We start from the raw sequence: 20,452 nt of genomic DNA on the forward strand, positions 1-20,452 counted from the left end.
GATGCTCCATAGTTCAATGAAACCATGTTGAGTTACATTACAAATGTGCAAAGTATACTTAGATTATGAATGTGTTATAAATGTGTCATGCTCTTGACGAGAGACTTGCTTACCACACACTGATACCACTCACGCACTGCTACAGAACTTTTTATACACACGTAAACAATCAACTGAAAATTTGCACAAACATTAGGGGCAGAAGAAATGTAAAATATGTATAGTACAAAATATAAAACGATAATAGTTACAGGAAAGAGATCTTTAAAGGCTACAAAACCATTCTTAGAAGAAATTCTATCTACTACATTTGATCAGGACTGTTACTACACTTTTTCCATTCCTTCGGAATCCCTACGTCCACTTCTCAAGCAGTCCCTAACATATTAGATCCCTTGAATGGAAGCATGCACGAATAAGTCACATACTTGACACTGTCTAATAACACAACAACAAATATCCTCGATAAAGGCTTTGTTCCCAACATACCATCAGCACCAAAGTCGCCAGCCTCCCTTGGATCAACAAGAACAGAAACAATCATCGGTGAATAAGTACTATTTCTGTTGGACTTGTCCTTCTTTGAATTACTACGGCCACTTTCTTCACTAATGTTATTGGCTGAGCCTGGAAGCGGAATAGGAAGACCTCGAAGTATCTTTCTATTCTGTCCCTTGTTTAGGTGTGTGGAGTTTCGTTTTTCTTCCACAGAAACATTCCTCACTGAATTAGCTGGAGTTATAGATCCTGGAGTTGGAGATACATCAAACTGAAATACTTCAGTGCACATGCCAGATCGTAGCACGGGTCCTGAAAAACATTTTTAATTAGTACCTAAATAAGGAACAGACAAGTTGGCCATGAATTTGAAATTTTCATATGAAAAAAAAAGGTATTATTGACGTTCAGAAATTGGAAAGAAGCTAAAAATATTTTTTTTTCAGAAGAAACAAGTTAACATTAGTAAAACATGCACCAATATTATACAGTTTAGGTAAGAATGAATAGTATGTACAGATGTTCATATAATATCTTGTAAACTTATGAATTACAAGGGTTAAAATTGGTGTCACTTATTTGGTTTAATCTGTCAATTATTGTGAAAGACGATAAGCAAGAAATTTGAACATCCTATACTCCTTAAATCAAGAAAAGGGAGGAAGGATCAAACGGGAAAAAGGGTTTACTGAGTAAATAACTATGGATGAATCTATCCAGTTTGTTACTCTATAAGGTTGTCACTACAGGGGAGAGTAGTATATATAATTTAAGTAGATGGGATACCATGAAGTTATTGAGTCTATCTGCTTATATTTCTAAAGAGTAAATCCCCCTCCCAAAAGTGACAGCAGCGTTGCTAGAGAGCTATCAATATCAGCACATAATTTTCTTTGGCTACTTGTGCTTAACATAAACATACAGGTCCTAGCATAAATAAAGCAAAACCACCATATCTGATATCTTTTTTATTCTAGAATTAGTTGAGACTTTTAAATATACAGTAAAATATTATGTCATCACACTCGAACCCCAAGTAATTAAGAATTTAAGCAGCCAATTCATCCTCAAATGCAGTGAAGGCTTTAGAATTAGTCAGTTTTTCACTCAAATTAACAGGGAAGCATTGAATTTTTAGTGACAGCAGTTGAAAAGATTTGATGAAATGAAATTTTTTAGGCTACCTCACTCTTAGGAATTAGGATATCAAGTTCAGAAGAAACAGAACTGATTAAGAGCATCTCCAATAGACTCTTTAAAAAAGCTCTTACCTTCAAATTTAAAGAAGATATCTAAATTAGTGCTCCGATAGGCTCCTAGAGGCTCTTTAAAAATTTAAGAGCCTCTTACCTCTCCTCTCTTTTAAAGAATATCTAGGTTTTCTTAACTAATTATTATTATGAATATGATATTCACCTCCCTCCAATTTTATTCACTTCTCTCTAATTCTATCTCCAACCTTTTCCTCAAATAAAAATACATTATAAATAGGGAGCAAGTATAAAGAGTAGTGTTGTAGTTGTCACACTATTCAGTGTATTAACTTTACTCATGGGCATATATTTTATTATTTATTAAAAAAAAATTAGGAGCCTTTTGGATATGCTCTAAACTATAGACAGATTCCTTAGCAGTTAGCAAGGGACATATAGTTACCAGAATACTCTTGCTAGATAAAAATGTTTCCCTAATATGTTGGTCACTTTAGTTGTCTGCGAATCATGCACTAATGCTTTAGCTAAAAGGGAATATAGCATTTACTTCTAGAAATGTTTTGTTGATTTGATATCCTAGAATTATATTATAAAATTAGCATGCCTTGTGCTTACTGGACTTACCCATGCACTTCATGTTGTGTGGAAATAAGAAAATAGATCAAGTGGGAACAATTGAAAAGTGAATTAAAACATAGAGACACCTTACCAAAAACAGAAACTTCCATTCCATCTCAATAAAATACCACAATCTTCATTTTCCAATATATATGAAAATGTAATCAATTTGATCCGCCTTATAAAGAAACTTACCCCCTCAAAAGCTGTTGGCTGTTAAAATATGATATGGCCAATATTACTATAATTTTAAATATCCCCCAATTTTAAGATGACAATGTACATAATCTGCAAACTAAGTGGGAAATTATATAAAGATAATATGATGTTGATTATTTTTCACATGACTCTAAATGATTATAGACTTATTAAAGTTAAATGTAGCTTCTTCATATTATTCGGTAGTTTGATAAGTGTAAATATGCCCTAATACTTTCTCTTACCAGATTACATGGTAACTGCATTCTCATCCCAATTTTTTCAAGAACTTTTTTCTTCTAAACCATCAATATTTGAAAAGGAAGAAATGGGGAGAAAAGAAAGAAAGAAGATTGCAACTTCTTGAGGCTTAAGTAGGCATACTCCAAAGTTCAGGCAGTAATGTACTTTATGCATGAACAAAATATTAGGGAAATACCGTAGCAGGAACAAGATAGCTAGATAGGAATTTATCGATTTAACAGCATGTGGAATGGTAAAACAAAGATAATTATAGCGCCACACATGCACATATAGAACAATAAGTAAAAGATCAGAGGATGCAGTTTACTAACATTTAAAGTTATGGAACAAATAGCAAAATAATAAATTAAGAAACAATTACCTCCAAGACCTTCTAGAAACCATTGCTGTAGTTCACCATTCCGTGGTGCTGAATTCGGATCATCCTTGCCAGAAGGAAGAACCTTGTGCCCGGCTGTACTTCGGTATAGATGCGGCAGATTTTCAATATTCTGCCCTCCTGGATAAGATATTGCAGGCGCCAAACTGGAAGGTACAGCCAAACTATTTTTACCATTTTTTGTTTGTCCATCTTCATTAGATAATTTAGCTTTTTCGCTAGCAAGAACAGAGTGAATTATCAAATTGCCATCAATTTTAACAAGCTTATCATTTCTCGGTACATACAAAGACGCAACAAGACGATCACTAACATTTCCTGAAGGAGCAAAATCCTCAGAACTAGTCTGCTTCATATTTGCCCTTGCTGCCCCAAAATGACCTCGGTGACAATCAAAATTACTATCATAATTCTTCATGTTCCCGTTGTCAAGATTTTTACCCGAAAATCTTGTTCCACTGTCATGATCAGTTCCATTGACCACCAAAACCTTACCAACATGATGTTCCTGGCCAAATCTATTCTCTTCATAATCTGACCGACCCAACCACATTCCCGTCAAACCTCCATGTTTGACACTTACCATAGGAACTAGTCCGCCAAAAAGCAAGATAAAGAACAGAAAACCAAGAAAGCTAACACTCGCCACCTTCTTTGTTTTACTTCTACCCTCTTTCCTCTTACTTTCTCCATTCTTACTAATCTTATCATGTTGCACTTTAGGTTTTAATCTAGGAATCGGAACCAATGGAACTTGTGATCCCTGTGGTTTCATATAATAAGGTGGGTAAGGCGCCCATGGAAAACCCATGGGAGCCATTGCCGGAGTAGGATACATCCCCATTGGCTGTGGCCCAATAGACCCACAATTCATTTGCTGCTTCAAAGTATTATTTTCAGCTACAAAATACGAAATTCGAGCATTCAAATCTTGAATAGTGGAATGCATAGCCCTTACCTTATCCTCCAACTCCTCGATATACTGCTTCTTCTTCTGTCTAGAAAGATGCGCGCTTTCCCTGTTCCTAATCAACCTAGCTTTCTTCTTCTCATCTTCATCATCCCCCTCATTTGATTTCAATCGATCAGTAACCTCATTCGATCTCCTCGACTTAATAGTCCTAATCACAGAATTTCCTTCTTCCTCCTCTTTCTTCCTCTTGTGATCAACTACCCGATTCCCCGAAGCAGGCGAGTTATCGAACGACCGAACACAATCATCAGAACCCTGAGACGAAACAGGCCCGGAACCACCAAAATCATTATTCCCAAATTCCTGACAGAAATCACGAGAATTCGAATTCTCGGATGACGGATTGTTCAAACACTTAGAATTATCGGAGCTCTTTCCACCGGAGATATCAACAACGACATCAGATGATGAGAAATCGAGATGATTTGCATCGTCGTGGAAAGAGTCGGGCTGAATTGAATTGGAAGATGGATTGATGGAATTGAGGAGGTTGTCAAGATCGAGGTCGTCGAGGTTGAAGTTCAAAACGTCGTCGTAATAGTGATCGGAGAAGGCTAAGTCGTCGGAGAGGAATGGGTCGTCGGGAATAGGTAGGGTATCCAGATTAGGAATCGGGTCGTCAAAAGCAGGATCCGCCATCAGGACAATAGCAGCTGGTGTCGAACATAATAAAATGGCTTTGGTCCTAATCCTTGCCCTTTTTAAGGAGACTTTGGGTCTAGTTATTAAAAGTGAAAATAAATTAATAAATATATCGGATTGAATATCTACTTCTATATATTAAAAGAGGATCAGGGGCAAAAAGAGCAAGTAAAATGTCTGTGAAATTACTTGTATACCCTCATTTTTCACACAATTTCTGGACTGCACTGGCCTCTTTGTTCTCTCTGATCTTTCTGGCCGTTTCAATTGTTCCTCTGTTTTTTGTCTTGGCTCAAATTATGTTGTTGCAGAAGATGTTTAGGGTGCGCCTCGACTTGGTCGGCTTATTTCGGAGGGAGGAATTGGTTTTGATCGCAACTGAAAGTCATGACCAGGTATACATCTCATGCCCTGGTTTGTCTTAAATAAAATTAAAATTTCACTTTGATGTTTAACCTCATTTTTGGTGATTATTAGTTAATGGGGTTTATTTATGTGCATATATCTATATCAATGTGCGTGTAAATTGTAATTATCTCTTGTGTTTTCGGGTTCCTTAAATTGTACTTGGTTTGAACTTAGTTTGTGTTTCGGTTTACAGGTCTACTTGTGTTATTTATATGAATGTACAAGAATGTTTCAAGATTGTCATTATTTTTCTTACATTACAGACTTTTTGCTTTCCATTTATTCAGTGGCCTTTGCTCCAGAATTGTCACTGGCCCTTTTTAGATCAAATACTCTTCTCCACATTTGCGCCGGAGCATTACTTTGTTTGTCCATACCAGTTGAGCTCTCAGGAAATTGGCCAGACATATCAGGATGCGATGGTAAGAATGTTTGAATTAAAACCATCTTCTTATATGATCAATATAATGAATTTATTCTTTTATAGCAGTTTTATAACCAAATATTTCAACTTTGAGGATGTGTTGTATTTGTTTTTCAAAGTTAGCATAGCTTATAGACAATGTGTAGTTCTTCAAAATCATTTTCACTGTATGATATCTTACAAATTATCTTTTCTTCGGACATGAAATGCCTAAATTTGATCGTAGGTTTTGCGATGACTGGTTGGAGAGTTGGATATATTGCTGGTCCCAAACACGATGTTTCAGCATGTAATTAGATTCAAAGCCAGGTAAATCATTACTTTTTACAGATAGATTTTGCATAAGTTTCAGGGAGCACAAAATTCTGAAGTTGTGAAGTAACCTGATCTTATCAGATATAATAAACTTCTGTCATTTACGATCTGATCGGATCTCATTACTTGAGAATCTTTTGGGATTTGAATGACAGTATGTCAATATATATGAATGATAGGGCAACTGCTGTATATCTCATTCATGTGTGGCAATATTGATGTGTATATATGTGCATGGGTGGGTCATGGGTGTAGTGACTTCTGGATTTCAATATTATTTTTTACTTCAATGCAGAGACAATTCACAACAGTATCTTCCTGCAAGGAAAAGATTTAAACAATTCACTGTATTAGTGAAAAAATATGGTATAGACATTGAGAGTGAGATCAGCCAGAGTTTCTATTATTGGAAGATTAATCATGACTCGTGGGAAGATTCAGATGCAGCGGATGGAGATTCCAGTGCATCTCCAACTGACTTTTACTAGCGTCGAGCAGGGCTTTTGAAGAAGGCCAGGTAGCTGTCTGTGCTGTGTATTTTATATATGTATCAGGTATTTTGTAGAGGCTGCATTCTTATTTTTACTCATCTATCAAAACAAGTACCTCAAATCTACCCGGGGAGCTGATCTTGATGTTGAGGATTGCCAAACCACTGAAAAACAAATTCAGGTGTCTTCCTTTCACTTTCAATGAATTTTTTTATAATATTAATGTTAAGGAGGTTCTGTAGAAAAAAAAAAAAGATATTTTGTCATTGTCTCAGAGCCCCAATAGAAGATGTATCGCTTCTGTCGGAAGTAGTGGCCATGGTAGGGTTTGGGTTATTGTATCATCAACTCCTAAAGCATCTTTCAGGTGCAGACAAGATCATACAGTTTCCTGGCCAACCTCAAGTGGATTTCAGCAATTCTCAGGCTATATTACTGTAGATAATAACAAGAATGAAGGAGCTCTTTTTTACTGCTTTGTTGAAGTAGAGATTGATCCTGCTTCCAAGCCTTTGGCTCTCTGGTTGAATAGAGGTTTGAAAGATAAAATTCTGTCATATATACCCGCATTTTGATTTCTTGCATCTTTGGTAGGGCCTGGTTGTTCTTCTCTGGGTGTTGGAGCATTTTCTGAGAATGGAGCTTTTAATTACACCAAATGCTGATATCCTGGTTAAGAATGATTACAGCTGGGAATCAGGTACAATCGTCATCATTGTTCCAATTTTAAAAACATAGCTTTCTCAAATTAGTCACTCATGATGTGCTTATATATTACTGTCTCCTTACATGTTAGAGGCAAATGTGCCGTACTTAGAGACTCCAGCAGTGGTCGGGCTTTCGTATTCGACATGATTCATCTACAATCACAATGAAATAACAGCTTTAAATCATGCATTTGCATTCTTTGTGTATTTGTGTTTCACATTTTTTTCCTCAAGGACTGTTCTTCTCAAGTCGAGGCGATTCATAATTCATCCAGAGGTGCTAACAGTTAATTTACTGACCACAATAATGTTGCCAATATATTTCAATATAAGCACATACAAGTTTCAATAAATCTGACAAATTTTTTAAGTACGAAAAACATTTTGTTGAAAAAACAATTAGACACATAAGACAACAACCCCGGTTCTAAGAGTCCTATAATTAATCTTTCTCACATGTCCAAGAACCCCACCACTCACCAGTGTCTTTGAGCAAGTACTATAATTTGACATTTAAAGGTGATTTTTGATATTAAACTGACAGTATGTGTCCAATGGTAGTGATTGCTCTTCAAACAAATTTGTTTATTTTCTTTTGAATTTTATTTTGTTGCAGCAAGTCAGTAGGAAAATAGATGTATGCTTGGAAGATGAAATTGTTAATTATCTAAACCGGAAAGAAGTTCAGAAGGTCCTTCATACTCAACTTGTTGGAGTGCGAAAATGGGATGTTTGCATTGGGTAAGCCTTGCAGTTTACATGTAAAGTGTAGTATACAGTCATACAGAACTGAAAACAAGAAACTGTTTTTTACATGAAACCGACATCGAGTCATTGAATTAACTACAATCATAAGATTTAGATGATTTGAATCCCTTGCCGCATGCTCCAAATTTAGGTGTTTTTATAACCAAGCAGAATCAGCAGCAAATTCCAAGGCATCTGATCAAAAGCTAAACAGCAGAAGGTCGGTGGCAGGGGAAGTGGAACACTGAATACAATTTATCACTCAGAGACCTTCAGTTGCAAGATTTGGCAGAAGATGGCAATGGAGAAGCAAAGGTCTCCATTTCTCTCTGTGTTCATGAGATCATTTCCCATTTCCTTTTATTTTTCCTTCTCTTTTGAATATATGCTTTTGCAGAATTGCGGATTAATAGAGAATGATTAATTTTTACAGCATGCTGGTTTTGGGCTGTCAGTAGACGGAAGGATTAGCACTGATTTTACAATAGAATGCTGAAATTGCTCCCTTTCATAATATAGTAATTTTGCAGGTACATATCTTCCAATCCTGAAAGTTTAGTGGCCAATGCTATTGATCTATGCACACAATCTTTTGATACGGCCGAATAGGGGAATAAAAATAATAGAGGCTGGAGAAATCCACAACCAAAAATTTAACACATACTTGTAATTCCACAAGACGCATGTTTAAATCTTCATAAATATTCGTACAAACATGTTCAAGAACCTTGGCAGACTTGCTTAAGAACTTTCAGACAAACAACATATTAGAATATAAGTATATGCTTTGTTTCTTTTATTTAGTTCATAGTTAAGCATCATGTATGTAAAAACAATGCCCTCAGGCTAAAATCTCAGTTCAAAGCTGCAATAAAGTGTTTCAACGGAAGTGTTTGTTTTGCTCTTGATCATATACTGATATTCATGTAGCTGCATGCTCTAAGGTTGAAGAATATATGCAATTCTTTTATTTAGAAAATTTTGAAAATTTAAATTATTCTATTTAATAGCCGTTAACAAAAATATAAAATTTAACAAATAAAAACAATTCTGGAATTTAGGATTTTGATATTTGGATAGTTTGAAACAAAGGTAACTATCAAAAGTTTAATAACTCAGAATTTTAATATGTATGCTGAACAGTAGCCAATTTGCAGATGTTCCTATTTTTTAATATGTAGGAAAGACATATCAATCTTCCAATAGTTTCTCAAAACTTGATAGTGTCTGTTTTCTCCGTCTTCAGGCGTTCTTAGTGCTGATGTTTTTGTTCGCTTTTCTTAGCTCCGTGGCTATAACGTGTTATACAATGCATGACTGATGAATATGGGACAGCAACAGAAACAAAAGTCATGGAAGAAGGTTTCACCCCAAAGGAGATATGCAAAAAGTACAAGTTCTTTCCTCAGTCCTGTTACAAATCAATTTTATAATCAGCCTATTTTTTATCAAAAAATAATATTATTAGTTTATTAATCATCATCTGATGAACCAAAAAAATATTCGCCAATTTATGTAACAAACTAATACTAGATGATAATTTGGTATTTATATGCAAAGCCCAGAGTTTTTTTTTAGAATATAATGAGATGGCTAGCAAATTATTAGACACTGAGTCCTTACTGGAGAAGGAGAGAATTGATAGTGAGAACAAGTTTAGCTTTCACAAATATCTTGTGCTAGCATTTCATTACAATTTCAGACCTCGATCTGAATTTATTATAATGGAAATTAAATATGTGTTGTTGCTGTAATTAATTATTTAGGACCATCAGTAACAAAGCTTTGGTTCCCTAATGTATTTGAAAACTCATTATGACTCTGACTTGTTCTCTCACCTTATGGGACTGTTCATACTGATACGAACTTTGCTGACTAATATGGTTGTTTACAGAAGTCTTTTGGTCATACTGATTCTCTAACTGTTGGTATCCTCTATGTAGCAGAATTTGGTCGACACATGTTCAAATCCCGCTGGTTGGCAGCCTGACAAGAGCCCAGGAACAATCAAGAAACAACTTTCACCTGTAGCACCAGTCCTAGAACAAGTATGGAAACAAAAAGGCAAGAGAATCAAAGAATTATCTTATGTACAGTCTCAAATACAAATAATATATGGTGAAATCGCGGTTACTGTTGAGCACGTAGGTAATCCTGAAATTGATGAGTCTGTTTTATTACCGAAGAAATTAGAAGAATTTCATGTTCAGCTTCGACAACTGCCAAAAGAAAAGGTAAAGTTTTTTATGAATGACCTTGTATCAGTATGTGCTCGGTCAGCCAGAAAGAGAATTATTGTCCCTTCTTTTTTTTTTTGTTTGGCAGAGTGAGAGGTTGAAAAAAGTCCTTGAGCTTGTGAGCACAATTCATGATCTTTGTGCTGTCCGCGGAATAGACTTTTTTAGTACCGTGACTGAAGTCCATCCAAGCCTTAACTATTCCAGTGGCTTGCAATCTAAAGGCATTAACAATGACACTTTATCTCGGCTGGCTACGACTGTCTCGGCCCTACAAGAGGATAAGCAACAAAGGTTGCATAATATAACAATATTTATACACAAATATATTAGCTGCAAGCATGCAACCTTTTTTCTATGTAAATCTATTACTTCATGAATTAAAATCATTTCAATTAGTGTCCGTGATGTTTTTTTTAATCCTTTCCTTTTCTTTTTTGGCTGACGTATATCTTTGTTTCATCTCTTTCTACGAGATCATGAAAAAGTTTAGATTTTTTTGTGATACAATGTTGCCAATATAGTTTATGTATTTTATCTTTCGCAGATAAAAGAAAGACAATGGAAGAGCTGGCTGTCTATGTTCTTTTGTGAATCACATGAGCTTGCTTGATGATAAGTTTAGAATTGTCTCAAATAAAAATCATGTGCCAGTGATAATGGTGAAGTTAGTTACTTCATGGTTTGTAGAGTATCATACTTAGTTTCATTTAATTATTTGTATTATGAAATTTGAATTATGAAATATATTAAAATTTCGCTTAGCTTCTATTTTTTTAAAATTCTTATTCATACGGAAAGTTTTAGTCATTTTTCTGACTTTTCTTTTAGGTTTTCAATTGTATATAATTTGTGCTAGCCTTGCACGGATTTTTACGCTAGTTTTTTCTTAAATTACATACTACTGATATAAGGATATTTGGGAATTTTTTATATTTTATTTCCCAAATATTATAACTCCATTTTTTTGAAAGAACAGATATCACGACTTCACAATTAACTAATGAGTAAAATATTTTGACAAAAAAAATACACTATGACTAAAATATAAAAGAAAATATATACCAAATTGTATGAATGCAAATCCTTTTCGCAATGAGCTATTACTATTTTTCTTCGAAGAAAAATGTCTGTCTTTTTTAAACATATTCTCACATTTAAACGTTTTCTAAGAAATTTAATATTGAGAAACCTTGAAAAATTAAAAAAAATTAGAATATCTTATCTGTAATTTGTTAATAATTTAAGAATATAATTTTTATGTATAGTTTAAAAATAGTTCGTATTACTTAATTATATTTTATTAACAAAATTTAATCAACATAATATATTTTATTTATTTTTTAAAATTTGGAAAAGTATTTTTTTTCCTTGAATAAGAAAAATAAGTATTTTAAAACACATTACGTTATTACTCCACTGCCACCTCGAGAACCAATTGTCCAACTGGAACTGACTGGCGGTGGCAATTCCACGCGTGACCGACAGCTGTCATCCAGTGTATTGTTAAAGAAAAAAAAATTGAAATTTGTATATAAAAAAGCAGGTAGCCCTAAATTGTGGTGTTCGGAAGAGGCAGCAGCAGAAGATAAGAAGGAAGACGAAACGAAACTGCCTTCCCCTGGGGAAGACTAATAATCTAACTATTCGATTCACACCCGACCCGATTTATACATCCAGAGAGATTTGTATCTAGAGAGAGAAAGAGTGAGGGACTTTCTCTCTCTACCAATGGACTCTTCTTCTACCAACGTCTCATCTCAACCACAACCGTCCGCTGATGCCGCCGTCGATCCCTTCCTGGTTGAGGCTCTTCAGAACCCTCGTCATCGTCTCACCAGTAACTCTCTCTCTCCCTCTCTCTCTCGTGCTGTATGTGTCTATGTTATTATATGTTGTTGGATTTGGAATATATGTAGGTAATTATGTGTTTTTTATTGAGGAATTCTGGTATCTGTTAGATCTGATAGAGCAATTAGGGTTTGTGTTGCGCGGATTTGTTGTGCTTGACTATGAGAATTGCATCGGATTACAGGGTTATTTTAACGTCATTTATCTTTGACTGGACTTATTTATGCTTGAATTATGATGAATTCGGGTAATTTTTCTGTATATGCACAAGAGAGGTAACACGTGATTGATCTCGGTAGTCGGTAGTGTATTTTCAGATTTATACGACTCACCTGCCTGGAGCCCTATCTTTGAACCCTGTAGGAATATTGAGCTTATTTTACATTGCCTCTCCTCCTTGCCCACTTAAACAACAATGCTCCACACCTTCATTCAAGCAAACACCTGTTTATAAGACGTGTCCGACCTACCCAATTTACCCTCTCTCTACTCCATCTTGACCTGGAATAGGCCTTTCCAAAGGGCAGGACTTCTTACACTTATAGCCACATGTCCATCAGAGATTTTATGTTGTTTTACTATCTTTATATTTTTAAAGCTCAAGACTGTGAACTTTATATTCCCAGTTCTGAGTTTTTATCTTTCAGCTTTAACCAGACTTTTTAACACATAATCCTCTTGGCAACCCTCCACCATAAAAATCTTGTGTGTTTCATTGTTATTGAATTTTAATTAAAGATAAAGAAAAGTTGTGAAGCTACCAATTTTTCTCGGAGCTCAGTGGAAGGCGGTATATCCATGGCTTCCCTCTAGAGGGATAAGTATAATGATATCGGTCTTTTCATCATCTTGAACTTTTTGTTTCAAGCAGTCTTATTCATGAATGTTTTTTTAAAAAATGGGTTTATTATAAGCAAGACTTTAGGAATATTTAAGTTATGTTGAAGGTATAAGGGTTGGATCACTAAATCAAATCTTGCTGACGTATAAAGATTTCACACAGTTAAACATGTTGAAACATGATACTACGATAGTGATTTAATCATTTAATGTATTATCTTGATATAACCTTATTACATGACAGGAGAAGTATTATTATGCCTGTGACATCAAGCCTACTAGTTTTGGTCTGGATGTCCGAATAGCATTATTTGCTCGTATGTCTTAATATACATACAAGTTCATTGTAGTTTTTTTTAATTGTGTTTAACTATTTATCTTTGTGGATACAATTATTTTCTTCTCTGTTCTTAATATTAGTTAAATTAAAATCAGTGTTGTATGGAATGCTTGTTTAGGCTTAGCGGCTTTCTGTGATTGTTACAATCCCAATTCCTATTTCCGATTTGTAAGTTGCTTTTAGCACCTGACTGTGCCAAATAACTGGAACAGTGATTTACCAGGAAGCAGGAGAACTATATGGCTCATCATTTAAGTCAATAGCCATGTTTAATAGTCCATTAGCTATATATTTGAATAACGTTTTTCTGGATATATAAACTAAAAGCTCTGTCTGCATGTGTTTTAGTATGTACTTTCTGCATGCTGGTTTACACTGTACAGCAAAGAAATTATTATGTTGTGTGTGTTATATACTTTTTTACTTGTGCTGATATTATTGTTTTGGTTTATCGGCAGTCCTTCGGATGGAACTTGATATTCAAAACTTTCTGAAAAATTCTGATCAACAACAGTTTGAGTTCCAACATTTTCCGACTTCTTACCTCCGTCTTGCAGCACACCGTGTTGCTCAACATTATGGTCTGCTTACTGTCGTTCAAGATAATTCTTTAGATGGTCAAGGAACAAAAATTGTTGTGAAGAGGCTGGCAGATAGTAATTACCCTGATGTCTGTTTGTCGGAGATACCTGTAAAACAATCTGACAGTGAGAAGCTTGAGCAGAAAAAAATTGTCATAAGACCAAGGCCTAAAGCCTCTTCCAGTGGATCTAGTGAGTTGGGGAAACGAAGTTCTGTACGAACTGTGGAAGAGAGGAAGGAAGAGTATGACAGGGCAAGAGCTCGTATATTTAGCGGTCCTAATAGTCCTGAGTCAGAAAGCACAGTGCCTCGGGTGCCTCTGGAGGTGAAGAAAGAAAATTATTCAGTGGATGAAAGTGAAGCTATAGGTTGTGGTGTCAATGACTTTGACAGGAACTTTAGCGGCAGGGATGGTGGTGCTCCTTCACGAGTGGCCATTTTCAGAGATAGGGAGAAGGATCGGTCAGATCCAGATTATGATCGAAGCTACAATAGGTATGTATGATATCTTATTGTGATGTATATCTCTCTGCCCTTTATATGAATTAAACGTCATGGGTTTAGTTACCTGAAACAGTCAATTTTCAGAGGTAAGGACAAAGGTTGGAGTATTCTAACCAATTTATACTTGTCCTGCCAATTTTCGTAGTCATCAATTGAGCCTAGATGAAGTAACTCATTTGCTCTTCCATGCTTATTCACATGGCTGTGGGTACGGTCCATTAGTAACTCAGAAATTTTCAGTCAAATAATAACTGTCATATAATTTTGTTCAGAGTCGTGTATTTTGAATCTACTTTAAACAATTGTTTATATCTTTATCAAGTAGCAAAGTATCTCAATATAATCAAATACGCACGTGGATAAAAGTGTAATTATCTGTATAGGATGTAGATCAAGAAAAGATAACAAGTTGCATTGGCATAATCGTTTTTTAAATATAATTTCATGTGAAGCATATATAAATTACTAGTAGTTCAGTAGTATATGTTATTAATATAAAGTAAATTGGACTTCCAAATATTTGTGATTTATAAAGTTCTGAAAATAAATTCATGCTTGAGCTTATCATCTGATTGCAAATTGGTTTTATCAGGTTAAGGTGACAAGTTTACTTGTTATTTATATAGTTGGTTTGATACATTCTAACCTCTAAAAGATTATATAATATGATGGATGCAGGTATGTCAGGAATATTCCCAACACTCAAAACCTGAACTTGGCACCTATCAACATGCAGACATTTCAGCCTCCATATCTGCATTATGATTCTCTTATGCCTCACATGGGACAGCTGCCAAGTGCTCATGCTTCCATTGGGTACAGGAGTCCTGTCATGAACCCCTACTGTGCTATTGGACCAAATCAGACATCAAGAGATACTGTCTACATGCAATGGCCGTCTCATGCAATGATGTATCCGCAGCCATATGATCAGTTTAGGCATGCTGTTTTTCAGGTTTGTTTCTGTGCTTACCCAGATTTGCTGATGGTTTGTTATGTTTTAGGCAAACTCCTTCATGTGGGAAAAAAATAGCTACTTCCATCATCATCCACACCTTCCACAGTTATGCCTGAATCATTTCGGAAAGACATTAAATAAAAGTAGAGGGGTGTGAGGGAAAATAACATTATTGTCATCCTGATTTTTAACAAGCCATAAAATTAAAAGGAAATCATAAAAAATAAAAATTTAATGTTGTATCTGGAATGAAAATAGTTAATAGGCTCTTGCTCATTTTATTTCTTACCCCGCTTCTGAGAGGAAAGTATAGCTTTCTGATTTATTTATTTGAAAATTAATATATGGACTCAACCCATTTCCGTTTTTATACATTTCCTCCCCATTTAGAAATAAACTCAGGTGAATGGCCTTAACAACTGACATGGAAATTGAATTTTTGTTCTATCCTGGCCATGACATCATTTGTAGTAGAATGATCGCTCACTGGGGAGGAGTGGTATCGGGGAAGAAAAGTAAGATCCTAGACGAGCCCAATCTAATAATGGACAAAGGATGGGGGTGGGGTAAAGAAGGAATTCTATCTACATATATTTATATTGTGTGAATATTGTCAATTACAAAAATTTAAATACAGCCTAATCTCACGAAGAGAAGTGAATGGAATATCCATTAAACTCTAATCCTATTGCGCAGGATATTGGTATTTAAAGTATATGTGCGAGCTGTGCTGCACATGAAAAAACTTTAGCAGAAACTTTCTATTTTCATCAGCGACATTCGTTCTAAATATATCCCATAAGGCTTTACCTTAAACAAGTATCACTACTTAATTTTTTTTCTCACTTGGTAAAATGTTAAAAATATTATTTGATCGATAAGGTTTTTTTTAAGTGGGTTATAAATTTCCTAATTCTGTCATTTTGTTTTTTATAAACTGTTGCAGGCTCCATTGTGTCAGCAGCCGCTGAGTTTTGAATACTCCCAACACCTCTGAAATTCTGTGGTAGCTTCAGAAGGGGACTAAACTGATTCTTATCATCATCTCTATTTATTTAGGGATCCTCTTTTAGACTCATTGTCAAGGAATTTTTCTTTTTAGATTTCTTATTGAAGAACTTTAGTGTCTTACTTTTCGTTTTCTGGATCTGAGACATGAGAGGGATGGAGAGGAAATATATTAAAATACATTACTCCAAAATACATGTATTATCTGTAGAATTACTAAATGCAACTCTTTATTTGGCTATTATTTGTGTTAAAGAGAATTTACCTGGGTGCCCGATGTAGTCCCCAAAACACACAATTCGATCAACAAATGTGGAGTTGTCTGACACTGTAGATATGGGAAGTGAAAAAAAAAATTAAAAAATCACCCAAATTCAAATTTAAATTAAATAGTTCTACTTATGAGCTCTAGGAGGTCCCAACTTCCAATCCATACGTTACAGACAACCAACATGATATGTAAACAATTCAATTTTTTGATAGTTTAGAGTTATATATTTATAAACGAGTATTTGTTCAAATATTTCTCGTTCCAAATGAGAGTAAAAGTTGGGTGTCCTGGGAGAAAATATGACAAATCGTGCTTAAAACAACACAATTAGTATAAACAAAATTATCGAAAACATATCAAATTGTTTTACGCCAAAGCGGAGTCCGGATATCTTCGAATATGTCCAACCACACACAAATGTCGTTATGACAAGATCTCAAATTTTATTGACATGCCATCAATCTTGACCCTCACTTTTAATATAAGCCTCATCTATAACTAAAGCCATGTGAGTTGCAATTAAGCATAATTTAATGCTAATCTAACCTCCAAGATACCCTTTCATCCAATCGAAGTCAATACTTAAAATATCACTTGCATCATGATTAGAACCAAACTCAGCAAGTACATCGAGCACCCAAAACGCCAAAATATTATTCTCCTTTCAAACAAAAGTCGACAACTATCTCTGTTAAAATAATCAAATTATCTTCCCAGCCTACTAATACAGCACTCTTTTCACATAATTTGATTGATTTCACCCTTACCGACAACTGTTTAGCTTTACAGAAAATTCACAAAACCATCATGACTGGCAATTTTTTCATCCTTTCAAAGTACTCCCTCCATTCCAAAATAATAGTTGCTTTGACTTTGTGCATGTAGTTTAAGGTGTAAAAAAAACATGCTTCTATACATTATTTTTGAAATTTTTTTTCTGAATAAAAGTTTAACATCCATATTTTTATTCAAAAAAAGAAAATATGAAAAATAATATTTAGAAATATATTTTTTATGCATCTCAAAATACGTGCAAAAAGTCAAAGCGACTATTATTTTGGAATGGAGGGAGTACCTTTCAGGGCGATATATCATCCATTATTGGTGATTAAGAATTCGAGTTTAAGGGATAGTTGGTTATAGTTGATAAATCTGGTTAATGGGAATCTTTTTAATTAATAGTTAGATAAATAATTTTATTGTAAAAAAAATAAAAAATAAGAATCTTATTTTCACTTGCTGAGTAAATCATTCCTTTCACATTTTTAGAGATATCCTCCCTCCATTCTTTTATTTCTCATTTCATTTTTATTTTCGATTCTCATTTTCGTCTCTCATTCAAATTTCTCCACGCGCTGTGTACATAAGCTTATTATGGTTAATTTTCTGCATAAATTTCATAGGGAAAAAAGTGGAAACCTGCTGTGATAAGAACAATGATATGTCTTAAATTGGTATTCAAAACAATTATAAATATCACGTTACATTTTCATATATTACTAAAATATTTTTTAAATTTGTACCCGGCAACGTTTTTAATAACAAAGACGACGCAACAATGAAGACATGAGCAACAGTTTGTTTCTGTGGCGCAGTAAAAAGGTGGAACAAAATATTGATTACAAGTGAACAAGTAGCAAGAAAACAAAGATCCACCTCGAACACCCCTCCCAACTCAAATATATCCATCCCTTCATCATCCATCTCTACACTCACCCTCACCCTCCTCCTTCTTCTCTCTCTAAAACTCTCTCTCTCTCTCTCCCTCTCCCTCTCCCTCTCCCTCTTCTTCTACACTGAGAACAACTGTATTAACAGATAGAAAGAAAAATAATCATACCCAGAATCTCAAACTTTGTTGATCAGGTCAATCTCCAAGTCCTTTTGATTCTTTCCCTTCTTTTTTCTTGTTTATTTATATGAATTTGTTATACAAATCTTGATTCTTGTTCCAGGGAACATAAAGTTTCAATCTTTACACTAATTTCATACATAAAAGTCTTGTGAAATTGGGATAGTGTTTGGTATTGTAAATGAGAGAAGATGAATCAAATTGGTTTAGAAAATGGGAAGAGCAGCTCCCATCACCTGATGAACTCATGCCCTTATCTCAAACCCTGATTACACCTCATCTTGCAATTGCCTTTCATATAAATTCCACTACTGGTACTAGTACTATTCCTCCACCACAAGTCCACAATTCAGCACCACAGCCACCACCATTGCCTCCCTTTCAATCCCCTAATTCCGGGGAATTCGAGTCCTCGGGTGGCGATGAGCCAGCCCGGACACTGAAAAGGCCTAGGCTTGTGTGGACACCGCAGCTCCACAAAAGATTTGTGGATGCAGTGGCCCATTTAGGAATCAAGAATGCGGTGCCTAAGACTATAATGCATCTTATGAGTGTGGATGGATTGACACGGGAGAATGTGGCTAGTCATTTGCAGAAGTATAGGCTTTATTTGAAGAGGATGCAGCAGGGGAATCTTTCTGGCCATGCTTCTAGTGGCGATACTGCTACTGATCATTTGTTTGCGAGTTCTCCAGTGCCTGCTCATTTTCTGCATCAGGGGCGTCAGAATTCGGAGCATTTTGTGCCGTTTGTGGCTGTGCCTGTAATGCAACAGCAGCAGTATCACCAGCAGATGGCGGCGCAGTATAGGCACGTGAGTCCTCATTTTGGGTCTCCCCCAAATGAGCATTCTTTCGTGGCGAGACAGGCACCTCAGCAGGTTCAGAGAATGGTGATGCCTGTCCATAATTCAGTGGCTTCTTCGTATATTGATGATTTGGAATCTGCCAATGCGAGGAAAGTGCTCACTCTGTTTCCGACAGGGAATGATTGAGTTTAATGTGGTAAATTGTTGTTTAAGGCCTTATGAAACGTGTCTGCAACTTGTTAGAATTGGAACTTGCAGTTGTTCTTGTTACCTGGGTTGTTAATATAATTGATTAACAATAATGTTGTGGTCTCGTTAAATCAATCAGTTATATGAATTTCTCCAACATTTCTTTTGGAAGCAGGTCAACTATTTTAATTCCTTGCTTTGCAGTTTTATTCCTAGATGGATATTGAGGCCTGATGTTTTAGCTCTGAGATACTGCCTACTGACTGTCAATATCTAACATAATACTTGAGCCAACATAGATGGCAATTTAATTAGTTCACGCTAATCTGCTAGATAGGTATTATTGCTGTGTTAGATAGCACTGCTTGAATTTGTTGATTTTATAGCTGATTTAAAGTGAATTTGTTGGCGTGTATGGTAACTAACAAGATTCGGGAGCGCTGGCAAAAAAAAAAAAAACAAGGCTCGGGAGCTATATTCTTTTTGTGAGGAATTGTTTTACATTAATGCTACGTGAATTACTTTACCATGGATGCATTTCCTCAATTGAGCATGAATGTCATCTAATGTGCCCTGAATGATTCATGGGTTGTGATGAATAGCCTCTGCCCTGGTTCGGGGTCTTGTGATGAATAGCCTCTGCCCTGGTTCGGGGTCTTGTGATGAATAGCCTCTGCCCTGGTTCGGGGTCTTGTGATGAATAGCCTCTGCCCTGGTTCGGGGTCTTGGTAGAACATGGAGACCCAAGATTGCTAAGCCCCTAAAGAGGCAAAGTAGTCCCTGGATGGGTATCCAAAAAGCTCCTATGATCATGTGTATACATTAACCTCCAGTTCAAATTGCACGCGCACGAATTCGCTTGCTCTTCTCTATCATACAGGTCTACACTTGATTTTTCTACAATCAATGTCACATGAGCTTTTACTTGCTCTATGTTGCCTTGGTAAATGCTGGTTTATAGGTTTACAGTTTTGCTATGTCATTTACTTTTCGAAGGAGATGCATCAATTGAAGTTTTAAATTTATGCCAAAATGCCTGACATGAATACCTGACAGATTTTATGTATTACAGTAGTAAGAGTTTTCATGTTTTCTTCCCCAAAATCAAGTGCCCAAGTCTTACACAGGTCTGTG

At 35.4% G+C, this 20,452-nt stretch overlaps 4 protein-coding genes across 16 annotated transcripts; 3 read left to right on the plus strand and 1 right to left on the minus strand.

Annotated features, from left to right (window-relative positions):
* Positions 1 to 164: 164 nt before the first annotated feature.
* LOC108227445 (bZIP transcription factor 17) lies at positions 165 to 4,888 on the minus strand. The gene is made up of 2 exons (XM_017402585.2): positions 3,154 to 4,888; positions 165 to 810 (listed from the first exon to the last, which is right to left on the minus strand). The coding sequence occupies exons 1-2, from the start codon at positions 4,781 to 4,783 to the stop codon at positions 368 to 370; spliced, it is 2,073 nt and encodes a 690-aa protein (XP_017258074.1). The 5' UTR covers positions 4,784 to 4,888; the 3' UTR covers positions 165 to 367.
* A 122-nt stretch (positions 4,889 to 5,010) lies between these two features.
* LOC108227447 (65-kDa microtubule-associated protein 1-like) lies at positions 5,011 to 10,879 on the plus strand. Of its 13 annotated transcripts, none has more exons than XR_010284072.1 (12): positions 5,189 to 5,616; positions 5,845 to 5,927; positions 6,229 to 6,450; positions 6,537 to 6,605; positions 6,700 to 7,124; positions 7,748 to 7,872; positions 8,030 to 8,193; positions 8,312 to 8,408; positions 9,163 to 9,268; positions 9,825 to 10,112; positions 10,204 to 10,409; positions 10,663 to 10,879. XR_010284072.1 is itself a non-coding variant. In XM_064078875.1 (10 exons), the coding sequence occupies exons 7-10, from the start codon at positions 9,260 to 9,262 to the stop codon at positions 10,664 to 10,666; spliced, it is 510 nt and encodes a 169-aa protein (XP_063934945.1). In that variant the 5' UTR covers positions 5,189 to 5,616; positions 5,845 to 5,927; positions 6,229 to 7,124; positions 7,748 to 7,872; positions 8,030 to 8,193; positions 8,312 to 8,408; positions 9,163 to 9,259; the 3' UTR covers positions 10,667 to 10,879. The 13 variants fall into 13 exon arrangements, 1 of the variants encoding a protein (XP_063934945.1); XR_001807965.2 differs by having other exon boundaries at positions 6,792 to 7,124; XR_010284064.1 differs by adding an exon at positions 5,011 to 5,181 and having other exon boundaries at positions 5,482 to 5,616; positions 6,229 to 7,124.
* A 768-nt stretch (positions 10,880 to 11,647) lies between these two features.
* On the plus strand, positions 11,648 to 16,439 carry LOC108228069 (uncharacterized). The gene is made up of 4 exons (XM_017403544.2): positions 11,648 to 11,955; positions 13,605 to 14,223; positions 14,911 to 15,187; positions 16,137 to 16,439. The coding sequence occupies exons 1-4, from the start codon at positions 11,847 to 11,849 to the stop codon at positions 16,185 to 16,187; spliced, it is 1,056 nt and encodes a 351-aa protein (XP_017259033.1). The 5' UTR covers positions 11,648 to 11,846; the 3' UTR covers positions 16,188 to 16,439.
* Positions 16,440 to 18,102: 1,663 nt separating this feature from the next.
* Positions 18,103 to 19,475, plus strand: LOC108225250 (transcription factor MYBC1). Its single transcript, XM_017400078.2, has one exon. It carries the CDS (start codon positions 18,503 to 18,505, stop codon positions 19,313 to 19,315), a length of 813 nt encoding a protein of 270 aa, XP_017255567.1. The 5' UTR covers positions 18,103 to 18,502; the 3' UTR covers positions 19,316 to 19,475.
* Positions 19,476 to 20,452: the final 977 nt, after the last annotated feature.

The sequence above is a fragment of the Daucus carota genome, chromosome 6 (genome assembly GCF_001625215.2).
Source record: "Daucus carota subsp. sativus chromosome 6, DH1 v3.0, whole genome shotgun sequence".
In the NCBI taxonomy this organism is placed as follows: domain Eukaryota; kingdom Viridiplantae; phylum Streptophyta; class Magnoliopsida; order Apiales; family Apiaceae; genus Daucus; species Daucus carota.